Raw genomic sequence first — 16,035 nt, forward strand, 5'->3', positions numbered from 1 at the left:
TGTGCGCAGAGCCGTTGGCCTCGCGTGAAAGGTGTGCCAGCGGCTCACCTCCCAGAATGGGCACTGCTGATGGGTGCAGCCTGGCTCCGCCTCTCCTGGCGAGGGCATGGCGGTGTCTTTCCCTGAGTGGCCTCTCCCGACTCCTTTCTGCACCTGGCTGGCGGGGCTGAGCTGGGCCCCCCTGGCCACCTGCGTGAAGGGGCCGCTGTTCATGTCCGTGTGGCGGGTGTGCGCTGAACCTTTTCCGCTTTTGCTGCTGCTGGGCTTTTGTCCTTGTCAGGCGCCTGCCTCCCTTGACCCCGCCCCACCCGCCCTCCTGGGGGGGCCGTCTTCCTGCTGCTCCTTCTAGGGCCGAGCGCGCTCACTTCTGCTGGGATGGGGAGGAGGCCGACTTGGGGTCAGCGAGACCAGCTCTGAGTCCCGGCTTGTCTTAGATGCTGAGAACATTACTTAGCTTCTCCGAGCCTTGATTTTTCCCACCTGTGAGGTGGGTATAACAAGGCCCTCCTCATGCATTTATCACACTGCTTAGGGGGCTGAGCAGGAGCTTGTAGCTTGGTGCCAAGTAGACAGTTTGCTCACTCATTAATAATTCATTTATTCATCCCTGTTTTCAATCTCCCCTGCAGGCACAGATCCCTGCCCTCGCCCACCCTGGTTGGGGGCCAGTAGGGGGCTCCAAACCCTGGCTTTGCTTCTGCAAGTGGAGGCCGTCACTCAAGGCGTGTGGGCCGCTGCTTCTGTGAGGTCGCCTCCTGCTCCTGGCCCCCTTCCCTGCCTTGGGGATGCGGCCACGCCTGCTCTGCCCTTACCTGCCCCACCCTTCGTCTCTGGTTTTGCCTGGCATCACAGTCTTTCCTGGGGAAGAGGAAAAGAGCTGCAGCAGTGTTTATGGGGAGTGTCCAGAGCCACCTTAGAAGGGAATTCCAAGGAAACCGAAACTTTCAGAAGGTACTTGACTGATGCCTGGTTCCCTGAGATAGGTTCTTATACTTAAACATTTTACTTTTTCTTTGCAAACTACATTGTCATTTATTTGCAAATACTAGATTGTCAATTAGTGTTGTTAAAACCAGTGTAAATACTTCTCACAGTCTTGCTGTAAAGATCGCCTTGGGGTGGCGAAGGCTCCTCTTCTGGGAAAAGCCCCGGATGGCTGGGCCACAGCCCTCCTCCCCGTGCGGCCTGCAGCCCTCTTGCCGGGCTCTTCTCTGCCTTTTCTGTCTGTTGTGGAGGGGCTCGGAGACCCAAGGGTCAGAAGCCGGTGGTGTGAGGGCACGTGTGTTTCTCAGACACAGCACAGTGTGCAGGTGGCCTTGGCCGGGGAGGAGACGGGCTGCTGGGAGAGGGCCTGTCACCTCTAGGCCTGCAGCCACGTGCTGGGAGCAGCCTCAGGCCCGGCTCCAGCCTGGCTGGCCAGCAGTGTGTGGACAGTGTGTCAGGGAGGGCCCTGTGGGAATGCCTTTCCATGCCAATACCGGCCAGCCAGGGTGCTTGGGCCTGCCCCGGTGGGTCCAGTGGTACCCATGTGTGCTTGCGTGCAGACCTGGTGGGCTTACCGAAGCGCCCCCACACCCAGGTCCCAGCTTTGGGGTGTGCAGGTGTTGTGAGATTAGCCTTTGGGCGTGTGATGGGGTCTAAGGCGAGTCACAGTTGACTGTTGATGTTAGTGCTGTGGAGGCCTGAAAGGGGCTCTCTCTGGCCCCGCTGCCCCTGCCTCTCAGGGGTGTGGCCCATGTGTCCACTTGGGCCTGGGGCTGGGATGCAGCCTTCTCTGCCAGCCTTCTCTCTCCGCATTGGCCCCGTCCTTTGTTCCTTCCAGGCCTGGCAGGACAGGACACAGGAAAGAATTGCTCCTTTCTCTCAGGAAGCGTGAAAAGCGGAGGTGCGAGTCAGGCTCAGCTGCCTGGAGCATGCTTGCTCCCTAGACATGTGGCTGAAGTGCTTTGCAGTTACTTCTTCACTTGAACTTCAGGAAGTGTGTAGCCCCGCTGTGCCCATGGAGGGGACACTGGGCTCCCAAGGTCAGTTGGCCCCAGTCCCTGCTGTGAGGGGCCTCAAGCAGTGCAGAATCCCGGTGCCCTGGGCAGAGGCAGGCGGAGGCCCCGGAGGGTACCTTGTTTCCCCGGGGCTGCGTTGTCAGGCCCACTCGAGTGGTATTTCCCCAGTGCTAGAGGGGGTGTGTGGGTGGGAGGTTGGGAGATGTGGGGCTGGGGAAGGTGGTGCTCAGGCCTGACTCCCCAGTGATGCTTTCACCAGAGGACTGCTGTTGGGCTCCAGGCCCACCCTCCCCATCCCTGTCCCTGTTCTCGGCCCCCTTCTGTAGCAGGGCCATGTCGAGCAAGCCAGCTGTGTGCCAAGAGTGGCTGTACTCAGGGAGCAGGCAGCTCAGAACCTCAGCTCAGCCGGAGGGCCGTGTCCTGCCATCACCAGGAATCAGGCCTGGGAAAGGTACCCATGGCCATGTGGGGCATTTCTCGCCCAGTTGGGGGTCCACCAGGTCTTCTGGAATGGGGGTGCAGATTGGACATGCTAGACTCTCAGGGGACCTTCCTCCAGCACCACCACCAGCTGCTCCAGAGACCTGGGGTCCAGGCATCCGGAGCTGTGATCTGACAGCCCTGGCCCAGGCAGGGAGAGAAGAAGGGGCCGGCGTCAGGGCAGACGTGAACCCCTCCGTTGTCAGACAGCGGACTTGATGCTCTGTCTGAGGAGCGTTTTCACACATCTCCACCTCCTCCCGGCCCCTTGGGGCTGTGGGCCGCTCACCCTGTCTTTCCGTCCCCGACCCGCCCACATTGCCTGAGCTGTCGCTAGCAGATTGTCCCGGCATCGGGCTGGGTGGTCTCCTGTGCCAGGCCCTTCTACAGCACCCCCTGCACAAAGGAGGGCATCTGGGGTTCCCTGGGACCACATGGTCCTCCAGCCTCACCTGCCACCCCCACACTGCTTGTTCTCTGTGCCTGCTGGGCCTTGTGTCTGCTGGTCCCTCTGCCTGGAAGGGCACCTGCCCCCACCCAACCCCCAGTAGGTTCCTGCTCGTTCTTCAAGTCCTCGCCTTCTCTGGGACATTTTCCCATGGTAGGAGGTGGGGGGCTGCATCTTCCTTCCCCTTACAGAGCCCCTCAGGTGGCCCCCCTGCCCTCTGACCTCCAGCCCCGGTCTTCTCACCTCCCTGTGAGGTCCTAGGTATGTGTGCATGGGACCTGAGGGGCCAGAAAGTGGGGCCTGGGGCCCATCGTGCCCACCCCAGCACAGGCGCAGGGCACCAGCTGCAGGCCAGGTGGGTGCCGCCCCTCTGGCTCCTGCTGCCCGCCGCCCATACAGGGCTGGGGTCTGGGCATTTCTTCCTGTAGTGCAGTGCTGCCGCTCCCATTGCACGGCCCGTACATGTGCATGTGTGTGGAAGTTCAAACTGGCGATGCCTCCTGAAACTTGGGACGTTTCTTGGTGACTCAGCAAGCTTGAGCTACTGCCATTTCTGTGTGAGCCTTGTGCTTGGACAATTATGAATCATTTGCTTACCTCTTGATTTGCGTCAATCAAACCACATGTGAAGAAAGCAGCCGTGAGCCAGGCCTTGCCAGCTGCTTGGTGTCCAGTGTCGGGGACGATCGCCAGGGATGGCCTCAGCAGGCGGCTGCCACTCATCCCGGTGGTCTGGGCTGCAGGCCTGGGGTGGCTTCCGGCCTGGCCCCCCGCCTGCTCCTTTGCCCTCCTGAAACCCTTAGTCGCACAGGAGATGGCACAGTGGTTTGAGTGGTGCACTCGCCCTTCCCTGTGTGTAATCCTGTGGCTAACGGACACAGTCACAGTTACAGGAATGTTTACAGCTTCAGACGTAGCCGGTGATCTTTCTTCACTGTCACAGAATCATTTTAGGACACAGCTCTTTGAGAAGAGTCCCTGTGAGAAAACTCAATCAAAGGGGCTGTCAGTGTTCCCCGCCTTCCAGCTGGGAGCAGCGCAGGCAAGGGGACTGCTCCAGAGCAGGGAGGGCCAGCTGGAAGGTGGCTGTGGGCGGCCGTGAGGCCTGCCCTTAGCTTTGCCACGTGCCTCGGCAACTCTGAGCCCTGTCCTTTGGTGCAGCCCTGGGTTGAGGTTTGCACGTGCAGAGTCACAGGGACAGCTCTGCACCCGCCGAGTAAGGCCTGCGGCCCAAGGCTGGCTGGGGGCTTGGTTGGTTTAGTTATGTTTAAAGTAGGCAAACTGGGTTTTCATTTTTGCTGTAAAGGTCACTTTTATTGTCGTTGAAGGTAGCTGATGTCTTAGTCACATGGCTGGAAGAGCACCTTAGGGGAACACTCCCCAGCCCCGCCTTCCCGACATCGCCAGTCTCTCCAGGAGCCCTATACGTGTGTCCTTACAGTAAGGGAAACTGCAGGGCACGCTGACCCATTCTGGCTTTCATCCCCTCTTGGCAGTGAACAGGAGCGTGCTCCGGGGCCGCCGCTCCAGGGAGTTAGGACAGGAGCCTGCGTGATCACGGCGCCTTCGCCTTCTGGTGTTCCTCTCGGAATCGGCTTTCAGAGCGTGATTCCAAGGCCAGAGCCCAGGCTGTGTCTGCGGTAACCCGCACACAGCCAGTAGCCACCCCACAGCAGCAAAGGGACAGCAGAGCAGCACCCGAATCCAAACCCAGCCCCTTCAGAATGGGGATCTTCCTGCCTTTCATTGCGTAAAGCCCCAAACATGAGTAAAATGAGGGACAACCATGATGACCATGGGGCTCTCCCCAGCTTCCAGATGCCCTGTGGCAGGTGTGCTCTGGGCCGCCTCCCTCCCTGACTGCTGGGAAGCAGCTCCCGCTGACTCCGTCCTAAGCAATTAGGGCTCTTTTTCCCATAGAGCCCTCACTCTATTGCAGCTGAGACAGCCGTACTTTAATGCTGTCAGTGGTCGTTGTTTAAATTCCCCAGCTGTCTCACAGGTTTTCGTGGTGGTGGTTACAGTACGTGCACAGGGAGCTTCTTGCAGGGTCTCCCCTTACAGAGCCTGGCTGGTTGTCCTGCCCAGTCCCCAGCTGGGATGCCACTGCACCCCCTCCAGATGCCATGTCTGCACCCTCTCCCTCAGGGTCTGGAAGCTTGGTGTTCCCATCTTGAGCTGGGTCAGGTTCAGGTTGGTGTGGCTGCCCAGACTGTCTCACAGGTAGCACGGGGCTCGCTGGTTCCCCCACCCCCACCCCCGGGTGTTAGCAGTTCTGATGACCCCAGGCTGCAGAGGCTACTGGATGCCTATGCCTCCTGTGGTGGATAAGGTGAGGGCAGAGGTCGTTGAGCAGACGCTTTCTTCACTTGCCAGTTTTCAGAGTGATGAACTCACTCCCTTACATCAGCTAAAGGAGACCAGTGAGTTTTATCAACTTACTTACTTATGAGTGTAATTGTAAACTCATGGGTTTAGGTATACTTCATGCATGTTAATCCCTGTTGTCATTATTCTTATAGATGTTCAGGTTGCCCCATCCTTGACTGGCAGGAGCCCCCTCAGGTTGGCCCTTGAGTCCTTTGATCTGACCTGTCATCCTGAGAGCTTCCTCGCTCTGGTGGGGCACCTGCTCCAGGCTCACCAGGCTGCTGTCAGCCATTCATCAGATCATCTCCTACCATCTTTAGCATCATCACATCTGCCAAGTCCCCTTTGCCACCCAGGGTCACATATCTCTAGGTTCTGAGGTGGGGATATGGGCATCTTTGGGGTGCACTCTCAGTCTGCCACATGCACAGCCTTCACACCGGTGGTTTGGAGCCCTGCCCAAGCCAGCACCTGTGGGCAGTGGCTCTCGCCTATGGGGAAGGAGGTGACTGAGGAGCCTAGGTGAGGGCAGGACAGCAGGTGTGGACTGAGGCTCCTGCTACAGCTGGCTGCCCTCCTGCCCATGTTCAGAGGCGCAGGTGTGGAGTTCTCCCAGCAGGTGGAAGGGAGCACATTGGTGCTAGAGTGCTGTGGCCAAGGTGGTTATGGCAAGTGGGGGTGTAGAGCAGAGGCCCCAGTGGGCATCTGCACCTTGGGACCCTTTCAGGACAAAGCCTGCTGGCCCCCACCCTGGAGAGCCCGGCCCCCAGATTCTCATGCTACTGGCATGTGTCTTGAGAAAGCAAGGTGGGGAGTGGGAGGGTGGTGTCACTCCACCTGTCAGCCTCTGCATCACAGGGTCCATGTTGCTGTCCTGACAGAGAGCAGCCCCCAGTGCTCTGCAGGGCAGAGTCCCCCGCATGGGACAGACATGCCTTTGTGCTTGCGCCCTTAGCACCTGCCAGTGGCTGTAGAGCATGCCGAAGGGGGTCAGCCAGCACTCACGACCACATTGGATTCTCCCTTTTGTCTCACGAGGACGTGACTGGAAAGTGGACCCATCTTTCAGTCTCTGGAAGCCAGCCTTCCTTCTGGGCCAGCTCCTCAGCCCGCATGCACTTTCCAAGTGCCAATGGACTGTCTTCCTGAAAGTTCCGTGCGGCAGCACTAGTCCAAGTTGGAAGGCGGCTGCTCCCTTCTCTTGGTCCAGAGGAAGGATAGCTGAACACACCTCTGGGAAGCTGACGTCCATGCTGGGCATGCCTCTGGGCCTCCCATGTCCCAGGCGTGTTCAGGCTCTGTTACTCAAGCACATCCTTTAGTAAGCTGTATGGAGCAGAGTTCACATCACGTGCACAGACCGCTGTTTTCAGTGTGCTCATGGCGTTGTGCAGCCGTCACTACGTCTGTACCTGCTTGTCCCAGCCGCTCATCTGCCTTCTGTCACCACAGACTGGGAATCTCATGAAATCAGACAGGATGCTGTCTTTCTGGCACTGGCATCTTTCGTTCAGCGTGCTTGTAGGTTCATCAGTGCCGTGGCACGATGTATAAGTACTCATTTGTTTTTATTGCTGAATGATGCTTGATTGTATGGATAGACCATATTTTACTGATTTGTTCATCTGAAGATGGTGATTTTTTCCTGCTTTGGGGCTATTAGTAATATCGCTGCCAACATTATCATGCAGGTTTTGCATGGATATGTATGTTCATTTGTCTTGTACATGCAAGGAGTAGAATTGCTGGACTTTGTGTGGGAACCAGATTGTTTTCCAGAGCAGCTGCGACTTTCTGCATTCCCAACAGCATGTCCGAGGGTTCTAAATCTCCATATCTGCCTCAACACTTGCTTTTCTGTCTTTTTGACTCCAGCCGTCCAAGTGAGTGTGAGCCAGCAGCTCGTTGTAGTTTTGAGTTTCCCTGAGGACTAATGATGTTGAGCATCTTTTCATGGGCTTATTGGCCAGTTGTATAACTTCTTTTCAGAAATGTTTATTTGCCTTTTTATTGTTGAACTATAAGCGTTCTTTATATATTCTAGATACAACTCCTTCATCAGATACATGACTTATAACTATTCTGTCCCATTTTGTAGGTTGCCTTTTCATTTGGTAGATGGTGTCCTTTGAAGCACAGAAGTTCTTAATTTTGATGGAGCCTGGTTAATTTTTTCTTTTATTACTTGTGCTTTTGGTGTCACATCCGAGGTATCTGTTGAGGTCAAATCAGAAGGAAAATGATGATGTAGCCCTCCTCTCAGGCCTCCTGGCTTCCTGCTCGTGCCAGATGCAATGCTGAGAGGCTTCTGGGGCTGTTAGGAAAGGGGCGTATTAACTTTACTGCCTCCCAGGGGTCTGCAGTGTTCTAATGACGATCTGCTTTTCCCACAGTTGTTAATGGAAGGCCCATGGGAAAATGGCCAAGTAAATTGAAAGTTTCACAGGGAGAACCGAGTTTCTTTGTTAGGTTTTTTTGCCATGGTTTTCATCCTTATTGTGTGCAGTTTGCTGGAACTTGGCATCATGTGAGTTTTCATTGAGATTGGTTACTACTGGTCTGGTTGAATATCCCAGCATCAGAAGGTCCCCTACCCCCAACAAAACTTCCCAAACCTTCTGAAGTCTCATGTAATGAACAGAGGGGTGTTTGCCGGGTTGGCAGGTTAATTGTGGACACAGAGCCTGTAGAGTGCCTTATCTGGGATGCATGTCCTGGGAGGCGAGGCTGGGGGCAGGCGCTTTGCCCCCTGGGTGCAGACCTGGTGCCCAGACACCTGCAGTTGTCAGACTTGGCTACTCAGGCATCATTCACATCTGTAAAATGGGGGCAGTGGCGGCCTCTGCCTGAGTCGGGAGGATTCACTGTCGAGAGGGAAGCCACAAGGGGATGCGTTTCCCTGTGTGTTCATTCAGAAGGCGGTGGGGGCGCGTTTTCTGAACAGCTGGTTCAGTCCAGTTGAGCGTTCCTGGCAATTTGAGAAGTGACAACATTGAAACTTAGAAGGCAGCTTGTGGAGTTGGGGTTACTTTAAAATAGGCTGAAAACAGAATATTCCAAATACAAGCCTTCTTACTGGTTTTAATTCTGAAGCTTTCTCCCTCAGAGAAAGTGAAGAGGCCCATGTCTCATCAAATAAACCCAGTCCTCTGATTTGCAAGTATTTTTTGAGCTAATTAGGGCATATTCATATTAACTCAGATATTCTCCATCTTTTGCAAAGAGAAAGTGTTTCTTTACGTTTTTCTGTGCCAAGAGCTGGACTACCAGTATGTAATTTACTCTGTATTTGGTTTTTCCAAGGCCTGTGTGTGTACATTGGTCTAAGAGCCCCTGAAAGCCACCTGTGCTGCTCACAGGTACATTCACATCGGGCACACCAGTCAGCACTGTCTTACCGCTTCCTGTTAAGTGGCTGGTCTAGTGATTCAAAAAACAGCTCCCTCTTTGCATGCACAGTAAATCATAATGATGCTCAGGGTAAGTAGAGCCTATTTGTTTGGGGCAGTAGTTTAGTTCTCAGGAGACTTATAAGTATTATCAAATCCCTCCTTAGGGCACAGTGTTTAGTTTCTTAGCCCCCCACAATAACACTCGGGATTCTCACTTAGAAGGTTGTTCCCTTTTTTGTCTCCCCCTTGGCTCTGTCTCCCTGCAGTGCTAACTGAGCTTTGCATGTTGTCAGCTTGCTGTTCTCCCTGTCCAGGGGACACCTGGGGATAGTGAGCCAGCCCCGTGGAGGCTGTGGATGCAGCCCTTCAACTTGCTAACAGTTTGTCTCCGGTGAGATGAATCAGTGTCGGTGTGTTTCTGCTTTTGTCACCTGTTGATTCTCACACATACGGGTGCGGGGCCAGTGGCGAGCTGTGTGCAGTCCCTTGACTGTGATGCTTCCAGGCCAAGCTCCTGCTCAGCTGCCCTGGGGATGCCTGGGTGCCAGAAAGACCATGTGGCTCTGTGAAATCAAGGGCCACCCTTATGGAGCTGACTCATCCTCACAGTCCCTGCTTGTGTTTTGTGCGGGGACATCATTTAAGGAAAGTGATCAGGTGCCATCACTGTGCTGAGGAGTGGGGGATGCAGGAGCCTGGACAAGGCCTGACAGTGATGGTGAAGCACAGTGGGGCGTGAGGGCCACACCCATCTTTGCCAGCCTCGGACTCATCAGTTGTGTGCTCAGCGTGGCCTTTCCCGGTCAAGGTGTATGTGTCAGCCTTGCGGTGTCCGTAAGTTATGTGGCTGGAGTTGCCTTCCTGCATCAGGCTCCAGCATGGGAACTTGGCTTCTGAGCACATGGCGAGTTGATGGTGGTAGGTGGGCCGCCAGGGGGAACCTCAGCCGCTGGCAGTGCCAGTGTGCACAAGAACCTTTCCCTCCTGAGTTGGCCAGGGGGCACCATCCTGCCCGATCACTGGAGGAAACTGAACTGGAGGATGGCACTGACTGAGAATTGTTGGGCACCCAGGGTGTGGTGGTGCCCAGCCCAAGGGCAAGGAGGTGGTGCCCCCAGTCACTCGGGAGGACATGAGGTCAGCTGCAGCTGGTGGGGACGTGCGAACCCAGTGTTGGCTTTGTTGTGCACATGCACGCATGTGTGCACACCCATGTATGAGCGTATGTTTGTGTGTGGATAAGTGATGAGTGGTTCCTGGGTGGCTGTTGTCTGCTAGTAGGTGAAGTGTTGGTGTGCACATGAGCAGTGCCTCCTAACTGAAATGCCCCGATGGTCTGGGATGAGGCTGTCCTGAGCTCAGCCATAGACGTGCTGGCCCTGATGCCCCAGCCCAGGCCCCTGGCCTTCCTTTGTGAGCAACTGAGTTCACAGTCTTGCCCGCTGTGGGCTTCTCTCATTCTGGGTGCTGGGGCAGGGTGGGGTGCCAGAAGATCTCTGGCTGAGTCCAGGCTTGCAGGCAGTCTGTGTCCCTCCCTGACTGGGGTCCTCAGGGGCCTCTCTGTGTGAAGCCTGGTGCTGGCTTCCTCCCAGAACCTCTTAGTTTTCTCCCTGATCCTGTCCTGGGTCGATGGTGGTGAAAAGGCAGAAAGGCATTACACTCTTTCCCTGGTTTACGCAGTTTTCTGAGGGGCCTCGCCTCTGACGGTGCCGGCAGTCAGCTGGCCAGCCGGTCACATCGGACCCTCTGCCTGCCCCGGTGCTCCAGGTATTTCTTAAAATGGGGAAGGGCCCTTCTCCCTCCGCTGTTCTGCGATAAAGCATGTTTGTGGAAATGCTGCATAGAAGTAAGCATGTATGAAATACTTGGATTTTTTTTTGTGATAAGTCAGAGCTCAGAGAGAAATTTGTTTACTTTCTTGATGAATATCTTCATCTTTGACATGTGACTTACTCAGCATCTTTTCAGAATCACACTTTACCCTGAGAAATTCTAAACCTTCCTCCAGTCTGTGGTCTCCCAACTTGCTTGCTCTTTGTGAGGTGCAGGGTGGGTCCTGCTCCGTCCAGGATGCCTCCTTTGCCAGTCCCCTGGGAGGCTCAGGCCTGCAGCGAGCTCACAGCGGCCTGGCCAGCCCTGCCCCGGCTCCTGGCCTGGCCTGGGGAGCTGCCGGCACTGTCAGCATCCCAGGGCTTGCTGGGAAAGAGTTAGCCTCCGTCTAGCCCCTTGTATGGAGGAGCTCAACAGTGGGAATGAGTGAATCAGGCTGTGCACAGGACGGTCCAGTGAACGTTTTCTGACTGTTGTGGTAAACCTTTAACTTCATTTAGGTGAGTTACAGAAAATTCTGATTCATGCATGGGATTCTATTCTAGCTTGCAGTTTGATGTTTAGTTCTTTGAAAAGTGCATGATGATCTCTGTCTTTTTGGGAAAATGCTTTTAAGATGAGATGACATCTGAAAGTTTACATGTTAGGACTATGTGGAATAACTATCTAAAACCTGGAAGCTAGCAGCAGTGAGTTACCGTAGACTTTGTGAGTCTCTGGTACTTGGTGGAGGAAGAGGCTGATGGGGGCTGTGCAGGAGAGGAGGTCTGTGCGCAGGTGAGGGCCCAGCGGTGGCTGCTTCCCCGTGGGCTCATTCCTGTCACTGAGCAGTGAAGACGTGGAGGCTGAGGGCTGCTTCTGCACAGGCCCTTTCGTGTGAGAGCCCTTGTGGTGAGCTTGGCTGCTTATCCCCTCCCGGTGCTCCTGAGGAAGTGCCACAGAGCTGTGGTCTGACATTTCCGGTTTGTGGCTGGTTTCTTGAGTGTACAACTCCCTTTATAGCTGCTGTAGTGTGCGGAGCCTTTCCGGGAGCAGTTACAGATTTTTGCTGCCCTCACGGCCTCCTGACGGGCTCTGGCTGTCTTTGGTACTCACTGTGTTGTAGAACCCTGGCAGCTAGGCCCTGGTGACATGGCCCTGGGGTGGCTGTCAGGCCATGGGGCATTTCAGGAATCCTCAGCCTCCTAGTGAGGTTTCAGCTCCAGCCTGGAGGGGACCTGCATGCCCCTCCAAGGCCATCGAGAGTAGGACACCTCATCCATACGGGGACAAAGACCAGGAAGCAAGTGACCACCCAGCCAGCTATCAGTCACCACCTGGGCTGCCCTTGCCACATCCTGGAGGAGCCAGGGAATTGCCAAGCAGCCCCCATTCCTGGCTTTGAAGGTTGGCCTGGGAGGGGCACACAGCAGGGTTTCCTTTGTTGTTTGAAGGCCTGTTTCTGAATGTGAGCCCTTGGTCCTTGGGAGGAGGAATGTTTTTGAAACCATACCAATTGACGGTCTCAGAGTGACTTCCTGATAAGAAAGTCTGTTGTATTTGCTGAGAAATCACAAGTTTGAAAAGGAAGCATTTTGTGGCTCTTTTGATGAGACCTCCAGAGCACTATTAGGAGCTGCGATTGTTTGCCTAGAGGTGCGCTTTACCTTGGAGGTCAGCACACCTGTGTGTGGAGGGCTGTGTGCCACCTGGGGGTCAGGTGGCTGCACGGAGCCTGGTGCACAGGTGGCCCCGGGGCAGTAGTCTCCTTTTCTTGGAGGATACCAGGTTTGGAGGCAGGTTCCCAGTGGCTGAGGGAGGTGGTCAGTCCCCGGGACTCACTCCCTGCCCTTGGCTGCAGTGGAGCCTTAGCTGCCAGGCCCTGCTCCCTGCCCACCTCAGCTGCTTGCACCCTAGGGCCCAAGTCAGCCTCTGGCCTACTATGTGGTGGGAGAAAGGAGTCCAGCTGAGGGGTCTCTGAATCTGGTAGGTTCTGAAGCAGCTTCCAGCTTTTGGATAAGAGAAAAACAAATTGCTTTGTGCAACAGCCTGGAGGTGTCACGATCAGCGTCAGGCCAAATAGGAAGTAAGGAGAGGGGAGGATTGCCACAGCCTACCACGGAGGGCAGAGGGCAGTCCCTGGGTCCCCATATGGGCACTGGCACCGGGGACCTGGAACAGATGCAGCCCTCTGGAAGCTGTGCCCAGTCTTCTCTAGGGTTTCTGGAGATGGACATGGACAGAGGTGCTTTCATAGGGCTTTGAGTTCCACTGAGAAAAGCTAATTTGCTCTCACAGCTGCAACTAGCTGCCTCCTCCTCCTCTGCAGGTGGGAGCAGGTGTGTAAATACAGTATTGTTTAAAAGGCTTTGGTGACCAGATAGGATTAGTTCACCCACAGGTCATTTGTCTTGTTCAGCCGGGGTGGCCGTCCTGTGTGTGCTGTGGGCAGCCGCATTTCTTTCTGCGGCATGACCACCATTTATTTGCTGTGTGACCTCTGTGGAGTGTATAGCATTAGCACTTTCTTAACAGATGTTTAAAAACCAGCCCATGTTCCCATTCCTGGCCCCAAGCTCCTCGGCCCACTCCTGAATGTAAACTGCATTGGGAAATGCCTGTGCTGAAGTTTTCAGACAGGAGCTCAATGGGCCCTTCAGCGGTGCTTCAGGTTTGGTGGAGGTGAAGGGCAGAGCCGGGCATGGGGGCGTCCTGCTTTCTCTGTGCCGAGTTCTGGCCGCGGTTTAGCAAGGTCGGCGCAGGTGGGCTTTGGGAATGGTGAGAGCCGGGAAGGACCTCATGCCAAGCTGTGCTGACCTGAAGCAGACCCTTCCTTCCCGGGCCTGTGCCACCCTCACTTTCCCTCTGCCAGCCCCTCCTCAGGCTCCCTGGGCAGCCCAGCCACGTGGGACTGGATGCCGGGAGGTGGTGAGCAGCCACGCCAGGGTGACCAGGCCAGCCGCGGGCTCACCGCTCCTGTCCCAGGGACGGCAGCACATGTGTGTCCCCTGCCTCCCCCCGTCCTCCATCTTTTCCAGATCCTCTCATGTGGTTGATGCCTGCCTGACTGTCCCTGCCCAGTTTATCCTCCTCTCCCACTTCCTTCTAGAACCTACCCTCAGGCAGTGCCTTCTGAGCTGCGTGCATTAGCCTGCTTTCTGTCCCTTGCTCCTGTCTGTTGCCCCACACACCTGGCTCTCTGACAGTGGCCATGGGGGCAGGCGCTCCAACAGGTCCAGCAGTGCCCCTTGAATGTCGGTGCCAAGCTGCCTGCCCAGGGAGCCCCTGGGTGCAGAGGTGGCCACCCCTGCATGGACACCGTGGACCCTGCCCCGAGGGGCAGGCATCAACCTGCTTGACGGGTGAGCAGGGGGCTGGGCTGGGCGTTCTGGTGAGCAGGCGTCAGGGCAGCTGTTCAGCAGCTGGCCCTGTGGTGTTGGAGCAGCTCTGACTTCTGGGTGCAGAGGTGGAGCTCAGACAGTAAACAGATGCTAACGGAAAGCTACGTGTTTCCTTCTGGAGTGAGGCACGTGCAATGGGTACAAACAGGTCTGTGCAGGGCAGTGCTCCGTCCTCAGTCTCGGTGTGTCTGCCCACAGCGTGAGCCCCTCCTGGGCCTTGCTGCCCCTGGGGTTGCATTTGGCCCCTGGTGGAACTTGGAGGGTCTTCACTTTCACTGGTCCTGCTCACCTTGGGCACTGGCCCTCAGAAGAGCCACCTCAGAGGCCGTCCCCTGCGTGCACAGACTGGAGGGCCCCTCATGCTGCCTGCGCCAGGCTGCACTTTGCTGGCCGTGGGGGCCTCAAGGGCTGTGGTTGTGCACGGGGAGGGCCTTGTGGGCCGATGGTGTGACCTCAGCTCTGGTGAGGTCAAGTGAGGAAAAGGGCAAATGGAGGTGATCCTAAGCTGCTTCATAATTATCCTTTCTCTGCCTCCTTATCTTCAGAATCTCAAGGAGAATACCTCACTTCCGTTTGTAACTCCACGGAGACCGAATTTCTGCCCTGCCTCTCGTCCACTGTTGTGGCGGTGGTTTTGAGCCAAGGTTTCTGTAATCCCACAAAAATCCTACCTCACATCAGGAAATTTAGGATTCCCCCAATAGTTGCTGCTAAAACATGCTGCATGGAACCCTGCATGGGGTCCCACTCTGGTGCAGCTGGGCCACGCTACCTCCCAGACCATTTAGTGCCCACCCCGTGGTGGAAATGGGCAGTCTGGCTGCGTCCCTGCTGGGGGTCAACAGTGCCCTCCAAGTGCTTTTCTGCTCCCAGGCCCTGCAGGCTGCTGCAGACCTGCCTTGCATCTCTGTCTGAAGCACCCCCAGGGGAAGGTGCCACCCCCAGGGGAGGGACCTCACAGAGGGGACCATCCGCAGCGCTCTCAGGGTGCCCAGGTGGTCAAATTCGGGCTTCTCTGAAGGCGTGCTTTCCCTTCCTGATGGCAGTGTGCCTGCCACCGGGTAGGGAAGGCTGCCTGTCCTGCTAGGGCAGGGAGGGAAGGTTCTAGTGCCCTCTGACTTGCCAGTCGTCATCCCGTGTCCCTCTCCTGTGCCTGGGCCATAGCCACAGTCTCGCCCATCCTCTTTGTAGGAACCCCCTCCTGGTTTTCTCTGGGGGCTGGTGAGCTCCCCCAGGAAGGGGAGAGATGTTCACACCTGGCCTTGTCCCTGTAGCTCCTCAGGTTGTGAAGCACCAGGAGGCTGTCCCTGCAAAGCCAGCTTCCCTGGGCGGCCGTGGTGGGTACCTGTGGGAGGCTCAGCAGGCTGGCCTGGTGTCAGGCTTGGGTAACAGTTGGGCAGGCAGGTGACCCATAGAGGAGCGTGAGCAGGAGTTTTCATGCCCTTCCTGGCTGGGGGCCATGGGGCGCTGCTGGCTTTTGCCTTCGTGAAGCCAGGGGGCACGTGTGGAGGCATCTGGACAGGGCCTTCCTTCCCCTTGGTCTGAGGACGTGACCCCCACCCCCTCCCATCCAGCAGGTCCTCACCCACACTCGGCCCCTGACCTCAGGGAATTCCATTCCTCTCTGCATGTTTCTTGCTTCCTGATTTCCGGATCGGTGGGTCAAAGGGCAAGTGATCTTACCTTCACCCAGCACCTTCCCCAGGACACACTTGCACGGGCACCCCCCCCCCACATACACACACATACACCATACATACATACTACACACCCCATACGCATCCTCTGGGAAGCATTGTGCTGGTCCTCGAGGCTGGGCCTCCTCCGCTCTCACTGGCTTCTCAGTGCCCTCCTCCTCGGAGTGGCTCTTCTCTGCCCATGGGCGCGGTGCAGTGGGGTGCGCTGCCTCCTGCTTCCCTGCTAGGTGAGGCCCTGGGGAGGGCAGGCCCTATGGGAGGCTGGGGTGAGCCACTGCGGGCTGGGATGCCTTCTTGGCCCTCTATGGACCCCAGGTCAGATTTGTGAGGTTCCAGGCAGCCACTGAAGGCTGATGTTCCCAAGAATGATCTGCCGTGCATGCATTTTTATGGTGAAGAAATGGACACGTAAAGGCTGAGAAATGTGACTTTGATCCC

At 56.2% G+C, this 16,035-nt stretch overlaps 1 protein-coding gene across 21 annotated transcripts in view; it reads left to right on the forward strand.

Annotated features, from left to right (window-relative positions):
• HDAC4 (histone deacetylase 4) overlaps positions 1 to 16,035 on the forward strand; it is a 281,717-nt gene that overhangs the window by 96,679 nt on the left and 169,003 nt on the right. For 2 of the 21 annotated variants that reach the window (XM_073217867.1, XM_073217868.1), the window contains exon 1: positions 13,737 to 13,861. The exons of 13 other annotated variants lie outside the window; for them this stretch is intronic. In XM_073217867.1, the coding sequence (XP_073073968.1) occupies positions 13,752 to 13,861 (110 nt within the window). In that variant the 5' untranslated portion in view covers positions 13,737 to 13,751. Of the gene's footprint in view, positions 1 to 882; positions 952 to 13,695; positions 13,862 to 16,035 lie in introns of those variants that run through there. 6 more of the 21 variants (XM_073217857.1, XM_073217859.1, XM_073217872.1 and 3 more) reach the window with 5 other exon arrangements.

Source organism: Manis javanica, chromosome 12 (assembly GCF_040802235.1).
Source record: "Manis javanica isolate MJ-LG chromosome 12, MJ_LKY, whole genome shotgun sequence".
NCBI classification, from domain to species: domain Eukaryota; kingdom Metazoa; phylum Chordata; class Mammalia; order Pholidota; family Manidae; genus Manis; species Manis javanica.